This window comes from Triturus cristatus, chromosome 1_2 (assembly GCF_964204655.1).
Source record: "Triturus cristatus chromosome 1_2, aTriCri1.1, whole genome shotgun sequence".
Classification (NCBI taxonomy): Eukaryota; Metazoa; Chordata; class Amphibia; order Caudata; family Salamandridae; genus Triturus; species Triturus cristatus.
Genome location: NC_140580.1, coordinates 1,184,105,613 through 1,184,122,022, shown reverse-complemented (window position 1 = coordinate 1,184,122,022; position 16,410 = coordinate 1,184,105,613). Strand labels below are relative to the sequence as shown.

At 49.8% G+C, this 16,410-nt stretch overlaps 1 protein-coding gene across 13 annotated transcripts in view; it reads right to left on the bottom strand.

The window, feature by feature from the left end:
- DNM1 (dynamin 1) overlaps positions 1-16,410 on the bottom strand; it is a 796,474-nt gene that overhangs the window by 228,032 nt on the left and 552,032 nt on the right. For all 13 annotated transcript variants that reach the window (XM_085614099.1, XM_085614096.1, XM_085614097.1 and 10 more), the window contains exons 12-13: positions 10,679-10,749; positions 6,917-6,968 (exon numbers count right to left, since the gene is read on the bottom strand). In XM_085614099.1, the coding sequence (XP_085470225.1) occupies positions 6,917-6,968; positions 10,679-10,749 (123 nt within the window). The remainder of the gene's footprint in view (positions 1-6,916; positions 6,969-10,678; positions 10,750-16,410) is intronic.

The following is a 16,410-nucleotide window of genomic DNA, read 5'->3' as shown; positions in this document are numbered from 1 at the left end:
ACCAACACAGCACCTACCCGAGGTGGAGGGTTTGTGAAGTGCACTCAGTTCAAGAAGTCTTGCCGAATCAGACGGTTGAAATATCCTTCCAGTCAGACCTAGCTGTCAAGGCAGTAGTGCTTTGGGAATGTTTGCACGGACACCCATGTCGCAGCCTTGCAGATGTCAAGAACAGGCACTCCTGTGCCAACACAATGGTAGGAGCCTTTGACCTGGTGGAATGGGCTCTCATCTCAGGAGGGCTGTTTCTTGGACAGTATATAGCACATCTTATTGTAGGGGACCATCCACCTCGACAAGGTCCTTTTCTGCCCAGCCTACACTTTCTTTGCTCCAGAGAAGTCCACAAAAAGCTGATCCTTCACTCAATGGCTCTTGGTATGATCAACGTAAAAGCTTAAAGCCTTTTTTGGGTTCAACCAATGGAGCCTTCCCTCCACTTTCAAGGGGCAAGGAGGAGGAGCAAAAACGCTGGTAGAGTAATGGACTACCCAACGTGGAAGAGAGTCTCAACTTTTGGTAAGGAGGCTGCTCGAATCCTCAGCAACAATTTGCTTGGGGAAAAAAAGTGGTGTAGAGTGGTTGTAGTGAACATGTCTTTAGCGGTTGCAATGAAAGTGCCTCATGTGACAAGCTGATGGAATACCAATGAGGACAACCCTCTGCAAGGTCAGGAGATGCAGCGAACAGCTGAGCATCAACTTGAAGGGCGTACGCAAGAAGAATGTCAAGATCAAGTTAAGGTACACTTGTGGCATGACAAATGGTGTGGGAGGAAGCATGTGTGTCAACTCTTTAATAAACCTCATCACGACAGGTGATTTGAACAAGGAAGCATGGTATAGCAAACGTACACAAGTGGAAAGGGCCAAACAATACCCTTTAAAAGTGCCTAGTGCAAGGCCTTTCTGGGCTGAAGACGAAGCCATCAAAAGGACATCTGACAGCTTTGCCTCAAGGTCTGTGTTGCCAACACCACAACACATTAAGAATTCGTCCCATCATAAATGGATTTTGTGGCACTGTGCCTGGGGGCAAGGATGACATCCACTACTTCAGGAAACAGATCAAAAGCAGTCAACTATTCAACGGTCACAGCTCAATCTCCTTGTGTGTTGGTGAAGATTGTATAGATTTGGGCAGAGGGCCCTTCCCTGCTCCCGAGACAAGAAGCCCTTGCAAGGTGGCAGCCTGATCAGGGGATAGATGACCATGTCCTGCAGTTTCAGCTGCCACACTCTCCTGGCCCAATCTAGGGCCACTAGGGGGACTTGGGTCCAGTTGCTCCTGATCTTCCGCAGAACTCTGGGCAGATGAGGCAGAATTGGGAAGGCTTACAGGAGTCCCTTAGTGCTTCTAGCCAGAATGCATCATCTAACAAGTATTCTTGCAAAACCTCAAACATTCAGAATTGTTTACATTGTGTGTTCTGGACAGCCGGGAAAATACCTAGCCAGGGTTCAACCCACTATTGGAGCCAACTCAGAAAGCTGAAGTCACTTGTGATCTGCCAGGCAACGTCTGCTCAGTTCATCTGCTCTGGCATGGAGGGATCCTCCCAGGTCATTTGTGGGAAGATACCTGGTGCTCCAACCTCCTCCAGTGATAACAAGTCATCTGGCACAGGCCCCATGACCCCTTCGTGGAGTTGTATCCAAGAACCTGCACCAGCCTCCCCTTCTTGAATGGCAGGAAGGCCTTAAAAAGCCAGATCAATGGCCTGCAGCTCCAGCAAACTGATGAGGAGCCAGGTCTCTGTGGAAATCCAGAGTCCTCTGATCTCCAACTCCAACAGATGACTTCCCCATCCCAGCAGTGAGGTATCCATTACCACCTCAACTCTGCGTGGGCCGATTGCTTTTCATCAGCCACAACTGCACATCTCAAGCTGTCTCCTCTAAGACCTGGATGGTTTCAGAAACGCTGTCTCAATGCTTGACCAACTGGAACTTCAAGATCCACTGCCAAGCATGCAAGTGCCAGTTGGCATAGTTGACAAGGAGGATGCACGAGGCCAATAAGCCTCAGAGTCACTCTCACTGTGCTGCAGTACTGAACATGAAACAATGGGTTGATAGCCTGAATATCCTTGAAATATGCCTTACAAGTCTATAGACTTCATATAGTTCCCCAGGAACCCAGCAGGTAACATCTGGACCAATATGAAAATTTGGCGCAAGAAAGCATTGAAGGGTCGAAGGTCTAGGATAGCCCTGAGACCCGACGACTTTTTTAAGGATGAGGAAATAGCAAGAGTAAAAACCTCTACCTTTTCCAAATCTGGTACGCTCTTGACGGCACCCTTGGAGAGGAACATGCGCATCTCCTATTGAAGGATGGACAGACAATCTTCCAAAATACGTTCTGCTGTGGGAGGGACAGTGGGTGAGGAAGAAAGAAAAGGCAGGGCATAGCCATTTTGAACAATCTGTAAGAGCCTTCTGTTGGAAAAGATGGCTCGCCAGGTGGGAAGGCTGCCTCTGTCTATAAGATGGCCCCCTGGGACTTCAGAACTGACGCAAAAACTGTTTGGAAGGAGTCAACCGTCCCAAGGAACGTGCTGTACCTCCGCTGTCTTTAAAAATAAAAAAGTGTTCCAAAGCAGAGTGCGCCTTCTCTCCGAGAAGTTGAGACTCATCAAGGGCAGATCCATTGGCGAAGCCTGACATCGTCAGAGAATCCAGAAAACCTCATCTGAGCATATTTACAGAGCCACACAGGTATCGACAGCCGTACCCAGGAAATCTGTGGTATCCAGGCTTGCGCATATAACGTACTTGGTTGAATCCTGCCCATCATGTATCATCTGGCCCACAGAGGCCCTAAGATTTTGTGGGCTATGTCCCAAAGGCACGAGTGTAGCATCACAGTAGGCAGACTGAATTCACAGATGGCGCTGCCAGACTAACGGTGAATTCACAGATGGCAATGCCAGACTAACGGAATAAAATATGCTTTTGCCAAAAGCATCAATTCTCTTAGAATCTCTGTCTGGAGTAGTGGTTGAAATTAATTTTGGTTTACTTTATTGGTTGAAGCCTTCACAATAAGGTTCTCTGGAGTGGGGTGCTAGTGAGAAAATATGGGGTACCAGGCACTGGTGTATGACATCTTGTCACACAGGCAGGCAAGGCAAGAACATGGTTTTGTCCAAGTAGCCATCACAGGTATCTGTGAGGCCATCATTAAATGGAAGTACAGGCTTAGATGTTGCTGACCCAGGCTGCACAATTCCGGTCACAATGTTTGTTTTGGTCTCAACGGAGGGCAGCTATAATCCTAGCACCTCAGCTGCCCTCCGAACCAAATCTTCGAATGAGGCGCTAGCTTCCATTGGTGGCCCATTGGGCTACTCCGGCTGTGTCTAAGGAGGGATAGAAAGCCCACTTGTGTTATGAAAATCAAGGTATGATGCATCATAGGTACAATGAGGGGGGAGCAAGCCATCCCCTTGAGCATTACCAATATTAACATCCTAGGATGCACCCGGCTCTGATACAGGGTCAGAGTCAGAACCAAAAAGACAATTGAGCCTCTGCTTGTAGTTGCAACGGGACAAAGGCACAAGGTTAGGGTCAGGCTGCATGATGACTGGTTGCGCTTTGTAGTTTTTTTGCAGTTGTATATAGCGTGAACTCAACCTGTAGGTATCGGAGCACTTTACATGAGCACCAGTTGCATTACAGATGGACGCATTCATTTCTAGACACGGGGAGGTGAAGTGATTTGCCCAGAATCACACAATGTTTGAGCCTCTCGCCAGACTCTAACCTGGTTCCCCAGCTTCAAAGTCGGACACTGCTGTTAAGCCACATCCTCTCTTGTAGCATGACATTGATTGAGCTCAGGCGGATATGGGTTTTGGGTCCAATGTTGGCATTGGCCACCAAATCATCCTCCGGCGCTGGTGGCATCAACACTAGCATCGGGGTGGTAGGAACCAGTGTGGATTGTGGAGTCGAAATGGATGACTACTAGAGTCGGTACCGGCCACTAAGGGGTCCAAAGAGGACAGATGGTGCCAGGGGGGGGGGGGACCTGCCAGCAGTAACTTGACTGGAGGTCTCTGCAGCTTCGGGGAGACTAAAGGCACGCCAGAGGGACCAGAAGCGTACTGAACATTTGAAGCATGGTCCTTGAAGGCCTCGATCTGCTGAGAGGTCGACGGAGGTGTGGGACATTCAGGGTGCATCGGTTCCATGGCCGGTGACCTCAAAGGGGTGCAACTTACATTGTGATGCTCTTGCACCTTTCCTTTGGAGCCAGAGTGGCGGTATCGGGTCGATTCCCACCTAACTTTCATTCTGAGCCTGAGGCTTGAAGCAAGCTCACGACCCACACAACTGCCATGAATACTTCTTGTGTTGGGTGGCATACAACTTCAACTTGCGGTCTCGAATTTCCTTCAGGTGCACTTATCAAGTGATTTATAGTCATGTCCACAGCGCAGAGACCGAAGACACACCTCCTGGGGTCTGTGACCGTCATTTGCTTCCCGCAGTCAGAAAATGGCTTAAAACCTGTCCTTTTTGGTGGGCACATCCTTCTATAGAACACCGTGAAACCGTTTTGGAAGTCATCAGCAAGCCAAAATAATCAGAAGTAGAGCTCCGGATCCATGCCTGAAGATATGAAAGAAAAGAACTGTCCTCAGTGCACCAGGGTGGTACTAATATGCAACTCCGCTCTGTTACTTCAGGAGTGGTGTGGAGCCAACAGAAAGCCACGTGACACTACCTAGCGGCATGCCAGAGCACTGCTATGAAAAGCCTCCAGGTCCAGTCTGGCATCTGTGGGACTTTCTAAGGTGATGAATCTGCAGTTAGAAGTATCCATCAGAACCCCAGAATCTCTCCTGTTCTTTTCTAATCACACACCCCTTTCTCTCTCGGAATATGACAAACACACATGCCACACATCACAGTTGATTCAGCAATAAAGTCTGAGAGCTTGAAGCAAAGTTTCCAACTCTACCTTTTGAGCACCTCTGGCACTGGTTTTTGTCGCAACTTAAACCATTTAGAAACCATGGGCTTCATTCCATTCTTTACTGAACATGTGAGACACAGTTTGCCAATTACAAACTACATCCTTCATTCGAACAAGAGTTATCCGTACGAGGCACAGCAATGCCTCACATCAAGCGAATGCCCCACAACACCTTCTCCGCTCCACCCACACCATGAGTGTGGCACTCAAACCTGCACCCCATCATCCTCCACCTGCAGGCAGGTTGGCTACTCAGAATCTCCACGCTTCACCCTCATCACCCCACCCCACACTGTTATTTCACCCAGATGGGGTGTACAGATAAAAAACCCCTACCTGACAAATCACTACCACTTCAAATGTCCCTGACTAGTCACTGCCTTCTCACCCTATCTTACCAGGTACTGCATCTTCACCCTAGGCTGAATAGTCACTGCCTCCTCGCCTCTCACTCGCCACATACACCGACTTGCCCCTTGCTGATCTGTCACTTGCTCCTTGGCCCTTGCTAACCATGTACTGCCTCCTCCCCTTTTGTTGACCTGTCACTCCCTCATTATTCCTCACTTATATGTACCCCCTCCTCCTGGCCCTCGGTAGGTAGTCGCTGCCTCCCCTCTGACCTGGTATTGCTCCCTCACCCCTCACTGACCAGTCATTGCCTTCTCACCGTGCAGTCTCTGCCTCCCCTCTGACCTGGTATTGGTCCATCACCCCTCACTGACCAGTCATTGCCTTCTCACTGTCCAGTCCCTGCCTCCCCTCTGACCTGGTATTGGTCCATCACCCCTCACTGACCAGCCACTGCCTTCTCACCGTCCAGTCTCTGCCTCCCCTCTGACCTGGTATTGCTCCCTCACCCCTCACTGACCAGTCATTGCCTTCTCACCGTGCAGTCTCTGCCTCCCCTCTGACCTGGTATTGCTCCCTCACCCCTAACTGACCAGCCACTGCCTTCTCACCGTCCAGTCTCTGCCTCCCCTCTGACCTGGTATTGGTCCATCACCCCTCACTGACCAGTCATTGCCTTCTCACTGTCCAGTCCCTGCCTCCCCTCTGACCTGGTATTGGTCCATCACCCCTCACTGACCAGTCATTGCCTTCTCACCGTCCAGTCTCTGCCTCCCCTCTGACCTGGTATTGGTCCATCACCCCTCACTGACCAGTCATTGCCTTCTCACCGTCCAGTCTCTGCCTCCCCTCTGACCTGGTATTGGTCCATCACCCCTCATTGACCAGTCATTGCCTTTTCACCGTCCAGTCTCTGCCTCCCCTCTGACCTGGTATTGGTCCATCGCCCCTCACTGACCAGTCATTGCCTTCTCACCGTCCAGTCTCTGCCTCCCCACTGACCTGGTATTGGTCCATCACCCCTCACTGACCAGTCATTGCCTTCTCACCGTCCAGTCTCTGCCTCCCCTCTGACCTGGTATTGGTCAATCACCCCTCACTGACCAGTCATTGACTTGTCACCGTCCAGTCTCTGCCTCCCCTCTGACCAGGTATTGGTCCATCACCCCTCACTGACCAGTCATTGCCTTCTCACCGTCCAGTCTCTGCCTCCCCTCTGACCTGGTATTGGTTCATCACCGCTCACTGACCAGTCATTGCCTTCTCACCGTCCAGTCTCTGCCTCCCCTCTGACCTGGTATTGCTTCCTCACCCCTCTCTGACCAGGCACAGCCTTCTTTATCATCTCTGACCCAGCAGAACAGCTTGATACTCTGAGCCCTAACACAGTCCTCACACCCACTTGATCCTCCACCCACACTCTGAAGCTACAGTGTACAACTCAGCCCCAATTTGTGGCTTACAGTCCCTCCCTAACATCACCACAAATCTCTGCTTAATACCAGAAAATGGCACAGATGACACAAATGTGACTCAGAAATACCCCAATCAGTCGACAGGGATGGCTTCAGCCTACCTGATTGCCGGATGCTTTTTTCTTGCTTGTCTGGCTGCTCCTCTGCTGGGCACTACATGGAAAGTAAAGAATGTGCTGACAATCACCAAGACACAACCACTGCTTCAAGCTGTGTTAAAGGCTTACCAAACCTTCCTGCATGTTTGCAGGTCATTCAAATCAAATGGCCAATGTATAAAATGTAAGAACGATGGGGAGTTCAAAGTTGAAAGGTTAACACTCCACAACACTGTACATTCCCCCTAACTCTTTCAGTGAAACGCGGCTCTTTGGCTTTTCTTGACAAGCTTAGCAGCTACAATACGGGTGGGACTTGGATTTTTCTTGCCAGGGGTCGAAACAGTAATTAGGGTCCTCAAAAGTAGTGCTGTCTTATTTAGAGCTTCGGGGAATCGAAACTGGGAACAGTAAGTGCAGTCTGTGTGCACCGCCCAGAGGGAGTGGAACTGTGCCTGGGTCTTGAATGGACTAGTGCTGGGGCAGAGAGCACTGGGAGGGCCATGGATAGGGCGCTGCACATAGGGTGAATCCTAGTACAGTGCTGGGGCTGAGAGAGAGCACAGGCAGGGCCATGGATAGGGCGCTGCACATAGGGTGAATCCTAGTACAGTGATGCGCCACATGCAGAGAGCACAGGCAGGGCCATGGATAGGGCACTGCACATAGGGTGAATCCTAGTACAGTGATGCGCCACATGCAGAGAGCACAGGCAGGGCCATGGATAGGGCGCTGCACATAGGTTGAATCCTAATACAGTGATGCACCACAGGCAGAGAGCACTGGGAGGGCCATGGATAGGGCACTGCACATAGGTTGAATCCTAGTACAGTGATGGGGCAGAGTGAGAGCACTGGGAGGGCCATGGATAGGGCGCTGCACATAGGGTGAATCCTAGTACAGTGATGGGGCAGAGTGAGAGCACTGGGAGGGCCATGGATAGGGCGCTGCACATAGGGTGAATCCTAGTACAGTGATGCGCCACATGCAGAGAGCACAGGCAGGGCCATGGATAGGGAGCTGCACATAGGTTGAATCCTAATACAGTGATGCACCACAGGCAGAGAGCACTGGGAGGGCCATGGATAGGGCACTGCACATAGGTTGAATCCTAGTACAGTGATGGGGCAGAGTGAGAGCACTGGGAGGGCCATGGATAGGGCGCTGCACATAGGGTGAATCCTAGTACAGTGCTGGGGCTGAGAGAGAGCACTGGGAGGGCCATGGATAGGGCACTGCACATAGGGTGAATCCTAGTACAGTGCTGGGGCAGAGAGCACTGGGAGGGCCATGGATAGGGCGCTGCACATAGGGTGAATCCTAGTACAGTGCTGGGGCTGAGAGAGAGCACTGGGACGGCCATGGATAGGGCGCTGCACATAGGGTGAATCCTAGTACAGTGATGCGCCACATGCAGAGAGCACAGGCAGGGCCATGGATGGGGCACTGCACATAGGTTGAATCCTAGTACAGTGCTGGGGCTGAGTGAGAGCACTGGGAGGGCCATGGACAGGGCACTGCACATAGGGTGAATCCTAGTACAGTGCTGGGGCTGAGAGAGAGCACTGGGAGGGCCATGGATGGGGCGCTGCACATAGGGTGAATCCTAGTACAGTGATGGGGCAGAGTGAGAGCACTGGGACGGCCATGGATAGGGCCCTGCACATAGGTTGAATCCTAGTACAGTGCTGGGGCTGAGAGAGAGCACTGGGAGGGCCATGGATAGGGCGCTGCACATAGGGTGAATCCTAGTACAGTGATGCGCCACATGCAGAGAGCACAGGCAGGGCCATGGATAGGGCACTGCACATAGGTTGAATCCTAGTACAGTGCTGGGGCTGAGTGAGAGCACTGAGAGGGCCATGGACAGGGCACTGCACATAGGGTGAATCCTAGTACAGTGATGGGGCAGAGTGAGAGCACTGGGAGGGCCATGGATAGGGCGATGCACATAGGTTGAATCCTTGTACAGTGATGCACCACAAGCAGAGAGCACTGGGAAGGCCATGTATAGGGCACTGCACATAGCTTGAATCCTAATACAGTGATGCACCACAGGCAGAGAGCACAGGCAGGGCCATGGATAGGGCACTGCACATAGGTTGAATCCTAGTACAGTGCTGGGGCAGAGTGAGAGCACTGGGAGGGCCATGGATAGGGCGCTGCGCATAGGTTGAATCCTAGTACAGTGCTGGGGCAGAGTGAGAGCACTGGGAGGGCCATGGATAGGGCACTGCACATAGGTTGAATCTTAGTACAGTGCTGGGGCAGAGTGAGAGCACTGGGAGGGCCATGGATAGGGCACTGCACATAGGGTGAATCCTAGTACAGTGATGCGCCACAGGCAGAGAACACTGGGAGGGCCATTGATAGGGCGCTGCACATAGGTTGAATCCTAGTACAGTGAGGCGCCACAGGCAGAGAGCACTGGGAGGGCCATGGATAGGACACTGCACATAGGTTGAATCCTAGTACAGTGATGAGGCAGAGAGCACTGGGAGGGCCATGGACAGGGAGCGGCACATAGGTTGACTCCTAGTACAGTGATGAGCCACAGGCAGAGAGCACTGGGAGGGCCATGAATAGGGCAGTGCACATAGGTTGACTCCTAGTACAGTGATGCGCCACAGGCAGAGAACACTGGGAGGGCCATGAATAGGGCAGTGCACATAGGTTGACTCCTAGTACAGTGATGCGCCACAGGCAGAGAGCACTGGGAGGGCCATGGATAGGGCACTGCACATAGGTTGAATCCTAGTACAGTGATGGGGCAGAGTGAGAGCACTGGGAGGGCCATTGATAGGGCGCTGCACATAGGTTGAATCCTAGTACAGTGATGCACCACAAGCAGAGAGCACTGGGAAGGCCATGTATAGGGCACTGCACATAGCTTGAATCCTAATACAGTGATGCACCACAGGCAGAGAGCACTGGGAGGGCCATGGATAGGACACTGCACATAGCTTGAATCCTAGTACAGTGAGGCGCAACAGGCAGAGAGCACTGGGAGGGCCATGGATAGGGCACTGCATATAGGTTGACTCCTAGTACAGTGCTGGGGCAGAGTGAGAGCACTGGGAGGCCCATGAATAGGGCGCTGCACATAGGTTGAATCCTAGTACAGTGAGGCGTCACAGGGAGAAGGCACTGGGAGGGCCATGGAGTGGAGAAGTGTAGCTCACTGGTTAGAGGAGGCATACCCTGAAGCAGAGATCAGACCCGGGACCTGGGTTCGATTCCCGACGCGGCAGGGTCCAGAACCCAATTGTCCATGGACTCGATAATTCTCGCTTCGGTGCCCACTCTAAGCACGAGTTCACACTATGCAGCTCTGGGCAACAAGCCTGCTTAATCTCCACAACGGCCCCCCGCGGTGGGATGCCTGGCTTTCACCTTGGGGATGCCCAGTACGGGTTATCTTATAGGGAAAAACCAGGATGGGTTCCCAATGCAAGCGCCAAGATGCCCGTAGGGTGATAGCTGCGCTCTATAAGTACCTCAATCAATCAATCAATCATCATGGATAGGGCACTGCACATAGGTTGAATCCTAGTACAGTGCTGGGGCTGAGTGAGAGCACTGGGAGGGCCATGGACAGGGCACTGCACATAGGGTGAATCCTAGTACAGTGCTGGGGCTGAGTGAGAGCACTGGGAGGGCCATGGACAGGGCACTGCACATAGGGTGAATCCTAGCACAGTGATGCGCCACGTGCAGAGATGCCGGGATGCATGCAAGAGGTTGGACCTGAAATAAAGTACTTACTTAGCAAAGCCAATGAAGTCCTCGTGGTTTGTGTTCATGTAGGACAACTCAATGTCTATCAGCAGCATGACCTGAAAATGCAAAATGCATAGTAAGAGAAGTGTTGGGACTAGTGAGACACACAGTCATTTAATCACTGAGCCGAACGTCGTTCCTTGGGGACAAAGACACCTCCACGTAATGACAATTTTGGAAGTTGATATCAGTTGCAGGACCAAACGCTGCGCACTGTCGCACTATCTACTGATTGAGTCAACACTCCATACCATATGTGCATTGAGCAGAACATCAACAATCAGCAAATATCGAATGTCTCACCTTGGTATTGTGCGTTTCAATGTCAAGGTAAGGATGGGAGAGTTGCATGTGAATTCATAATATATAGCTAAAACAATATTCGTACGGAATACATTTTTTATCTGTACCAGTAGGTCTCCAGCAACGGATTCTCACTATATTCACAAACTTATAATAATTTCTAAATGACAGGTTTAGCTTTGGAAAAAGCACATTTTACAACTTTTGGGAGAAAATGAGGATAAGTGTGAAGCACCATTCTGTCTCTGTGAACCTGAATGAATGATTGCTCAACTGGAAAGTCTTGAATTTTACTCACTCTTCTAAGAGATGTAATGGCTGCTAGAAAAAAACGACCTTCCAAAATAGGACCTGCGACCAGCAGGAGTTCAGTATGGGCAATGTGAAGGGCCATGAGGGAACAGGGGGCAGCTGAGGAGAATTAGCCATTTGTTCCTTCCATAAATACTTTAATTAGAGGAGTTTTGAAAATGTGTGGATGTTCTTGATGTAACAATTACTGCCAAGCGGCATGTATGGAAGGTTTTGTAAGTGTAGCATTTAAGAGACAACATCTTGTAAAGTTGCCGTTGAACGATGAATGTGGCGACATGAAGAGCAGAAGAGGCAACGCCTCCGCAAGCTTGAGAATCGTACATTCATCTGCAGGGACAGGCAGCCCAATAAGGCTTTGGGTGCCAATTGACAAGACTGATCGAATTGAGGCTGAGATACAGGAGCTCCCCACCACCTTGGAGCTTTGGGAAGAATTGTCTCATGGGCATCGCTAGGGAAACAGAGTACCAAGGTTGACGCGCCCATGTCGGTGCTATGAGCATTAGCTCCATTGGTGCCCGATGCATTTTCCATAATTCATGTGGAAGTAATAGCAATGGAGGAAAGAGTAGACAAATAGCCATAGACAGGTGAACTATACAACATTGTCCAGGGAAGGTGGGTGTAGATACCTACATACAAGGTTTTGTTATTTGACATTTTCATTTGTGGCAAACAAGTCCACAGCCCACCACGGTTGGAAGCACTGGCTCAGAACCTAGGAGCTGGTCGCACACATTTTCTTGATGTGTTCTGCTGAAAAAATCCACAAACATTTTTACCACTCTTGGGAGGCAATCTTTAAGCATGTGTATCTGATGGCTCAACAGCCAATTCCAAAGTGTCTGATCTTGAATTGATAATGTGATCCACTTACCACAAATACCAGCAATGTGCCCGATTTGTGAAATGATGGGTCCTTCAAACTGAAGGTGTCTCGCCTATAACCTAGTACGGAGGATCTTGAACTACAGTCGTAAGTACTGAATAGTCCCGCCACCGTGCGGGGACCCAGAGTCACATAGTGTGCTGTATCTTAGCCGTCCGGAGACAAATGTGACAAAACTGTAAACTTTGGCAGCCTTAAGACAAGCTACATTCACAAAACCAGTAAATGACTTTAAAAGATGGAAGAAAACACACAGTTTTTAAAGGTCACTGAACATAAGCAAAGGGACATTTTAAAAAACATGCTTCACAAATCATTGTTCGCGTCTTTAAACGTGAATGACGGGAGGATGGGGAAATGTTACTGAATAGCGATGCAAGTTAGACAGCAGAACACGGTGCATTTACTTGCACCCGGACCTCCAGTGTCCCATCATTCCCTGGAAATGGCAGCTGACTCCGTTCTTTTTACGGCCCCCGGTGATAGGATCCTGGAGCATAGAGCTCTGCCTTTTTAAGGCTTTTTTCTTATTAAATTCACTTAAAAACCTTTTTAAAAGGGGTACACTCTACATCCTTTAGGGCCAAGAGAATTTTCAGGGAATTTCCTGCCAGAAAATAATCCCATCTCTTTTTGCAAATTTCCCAGAATGTGGCAGTAAAATGGCAAAAACAGACACAGGTTCTGTATCCTTTGTTTGACAGATAGTCATGAAACCAGATGTCACCGCAGAACCCCCTCCAGGCGCATTATGCATTTTCTTTTTTCCATCTTTTAAAGTAAATTAATGGAATTGGCAGTGTAGCCTGTTTTAAGGCTGCAGAAATGTTACTTTTGGCCTCCTGACCTTTCTGAAGTAAGGCGAATATACTACACAAAATGTGACTTTGGAAAGCGTGCTCGCGCATGGCCAGGATTTTGCAGCGTTTATGATCATCAATGGAGATCCTCTGAGAGAGAACGAGTGCACCCATAGAGTTCCCATAGGCAGAAGCATCCTGGCTGGCGGCCATCTTGAAGTGGTTTCATTTCATGTAGCATTTGAGCATGCCGCCATTTTGGGTTTCTTTGGACTGAAGACGGGTATAGAGGATGCATGTCTTGTCCCCTCTGGTTTATTAGCACTCTCTTGACGGCCCCATTTTGTAAACGTGCCCGCACCTTTCCTTCTAAGATGCGGACACAGATTTTACAGAGCAGTGGTGGAAGACGTAGAGGGATGGTCTGAAACCCCAAGCAGCAACCCTGGAAAATGGTGGATAACACCGACTAACTTGAGGTCTAGTACTCCTAATGCGGAAGGTAAAAACCCAGCATTCCCCGACTGCTACTAGATGATCATCTTACAGTCACAGGCTTGCGGTAGAAGGGCCTCTGTCTTGGGCCGCTCTGCCTCTAGCATTACCACATCAGGTTTCTCAGGTGTATTGTTCCTGGCGTTCCGACTGCTGAGCTTGATGAACGGGCTGCTGCTGGTGATAGGGTTGCCTAGCGGTACTAGGATTTGCCTTTGGTGCTAGCATGTTTGCGACCCATGGAATCCTGCCTTTGATTGTTCCAGCTGGAGGTCCCTCTTAGGCTTGGTTTTCTTATGGGTTCTTTTTCATTTTCTCCAACATCTCAGCAAGATGTGGTTTAGAGAGGTGTTCACCATCAATAGTACCCCAAAGTGTCGGTGCTGCACTTCAGGTCAGAAATGAGAAATGTACGACCAAGCATGAGACTCTAGCAGGAACCTTGTGTTTACTCGTCTGGAGGCTGTCACAGCATCCAAGGAGATTCGAATGTTCTTTTCTTCATCGATCATGTCTTTTGCCCTTTTTATTAGGCGTCTGGGAGATGTTATATTTGTTTTTCAGTCTCCTTCCACTGATGAGTATCCTATCTTTTTTAACAATTTTATTTTGCATTTTCGAATGAAAACAGTTAACAAGAGACACTGCACAGAGTCACCCAAGATAATATATCAGACTCACACAGATTGGAAACAGCAAATCACATAAACCTGTGTACAAAGGGAAGCATTAGCTAAAACAATGGCCCCCTAGCCCCCCACGCAGTATTTACAGTTCAGCTGAGCCATCGTTTGAGGCTGAAGAAGTCATCATATGAATATCAGGTGCGCGTAATGTTCGTGACATCGACATATGGAGACCTCCTGTTCCTTGCAATTGCTTAACATAGGTGGTGAAGGGGTGCCAGGTTGCATCAAATTTGGCCACCCGATCCCAGAGAAGAGCAGTCATCTTCGCCATTGCTTAGAGAGCCCAGACCTTCCCCCACCACATACTTAAAGACGGAGAAAGTGGTTGCTTCCACAGTTGTGCCACACAAAGCCATGCTGCAAGGAGTAGTTGAGACATAAGGTGGCCCTGTGGGGTCGTTGAGGGAAAAATGCAATCAGCCCCTGGATCACCCAATAAAAACATCTGAGTCTCGAGGGGAAGGTAGACATTGGTGATGGCCCACATTGTACTCTGTATCTCTACCCAGAAAGCCTGAATCACAAGACATGTCCACCAAGTATGGAAAAAGATTCCCCTCTCACCACAGCCCTTCCAACATAGAGCAGAACCCCCAAACATCTTGGCCAAACTAATGGGTGTGAAGTACCGACCAGTCAATATCTTGTAGGCTTTCTCTTTATAATGAAAACAGATCGACTATCGGGCTGCTCTTTGCCAGATCGCCCCTCAAGCATCAGCAGATAACTTTGTAGCCAAATCCCTCTCTCAGTATAACACACAAGCATGCTGCTTAGAAGGAGTCCGCTGCAGCAGACATTGATAAAGCTATGAGATGCCTTTACGGAGCGTATCATTCAAATAGAGGGTCTCCTTAGGTGCAACGTCACGTTGACATGCTCGCCGCTTGCCCAATGAACTGCCTGTGCCAATCTGGAGTCCTGTCCTCAGGTGAGGGCAAACCCAGCAATCAAGTCTCCCATCGCCTGCAAATCCCCATTGTCAAAAAATCCCCCAGGAAGAGGGGGGGGGGGGAGGGGGGGGGGAGGGACGCCCCTGATTCCAGGAACCAGGATCAGTCATGCCTGGGTCAAAATCAAAATTGTGCGCTTTGGGGTAGGGGTGGTGGTGGTGGGGGGGGGGGCGCAGAGGAGGGGGGGAGAGGCGGGGTCAGGCAAAAAGGGTAAGTCAGGAATGCCCTAGGCAGATGCACCTCTCCCCAGTAAAACAAAAGCAACAATGTCAAGGGCAACAAGGGAGGGGGGTGAACCGGAGAAAACAAGGGCAGCCACAATAACCCTGCCAAAGGGGAAGGGAAAAAAACCTGCTCCACCTGGACCCATGGTTTCTTGACCAGGCTGGAATTACAGTCCAAGGAGGGGCGGAGTTGTGCCACCAAAATGTAAGAGGAAATGACCGGGAACCCCAAACCACCCTCCGAGACCGGCTGCTCAAGGTCACCCCGATACTCGGAGACTTACCCCCTCATATAAAAGCAAGCATTGTCGCTCAAATATGCTTACATACTGAAAGAGGGAGGCCAAGCGTATCATATCTTGAAAGTAGAAGTGTCATGGAGCTAGAAATGCACCACTGTGTAGCCACTCCCATAGTAGAGTATGAGCTGCTATGTTGATCTTTTTACTCTCCTTATTGGGTGGTGGCGTATCATCAGTTTCTTGCACTAACGCTTTTGTTCATGCTATGTGCGCTACCTTCAAATCAAGCAGCACATGTATGGGTGAATGTGGCACCTTAACAAGGTATTTCACTTTTTTGCAAGTAGCATTTTAACATTGTTTTTAGCATAAGCAAAAGTTATGCACCAAACTTTCTTTTTGTTAGCATTTTTATGAGGAAGTACTCGTCTTCTACTACATGTAGCTGGACCTTATGATACGCTGCCACTCTGTCAGGCTGGGAGGTCCTCTATGGGTGAGGTCCCCAAGAAGTGCCATCCTGTGCACCCACTGTAGAATCATCTGGCTGCTCTGAGACCTAGGGCTATCTAGGCTTTGTGGTGCTGTTTCTCAACAACAAACAACCCACTGTTGACGAAAGCAAATCAACTGGCGAGTGTTTTGAGCCCTGCATTAGATGGCAGGAGTGTGGCAAGCATTAGATATACAGATGCCTCAAGCTGCTGTTATAGCCAAGTATTATTTCCTCTCCAGCAAGGGATACTTCTCAGATTCATCACAAGCCTCCCAGACATCTGTGTGTCACAAGGACTTTAAAATAGGATT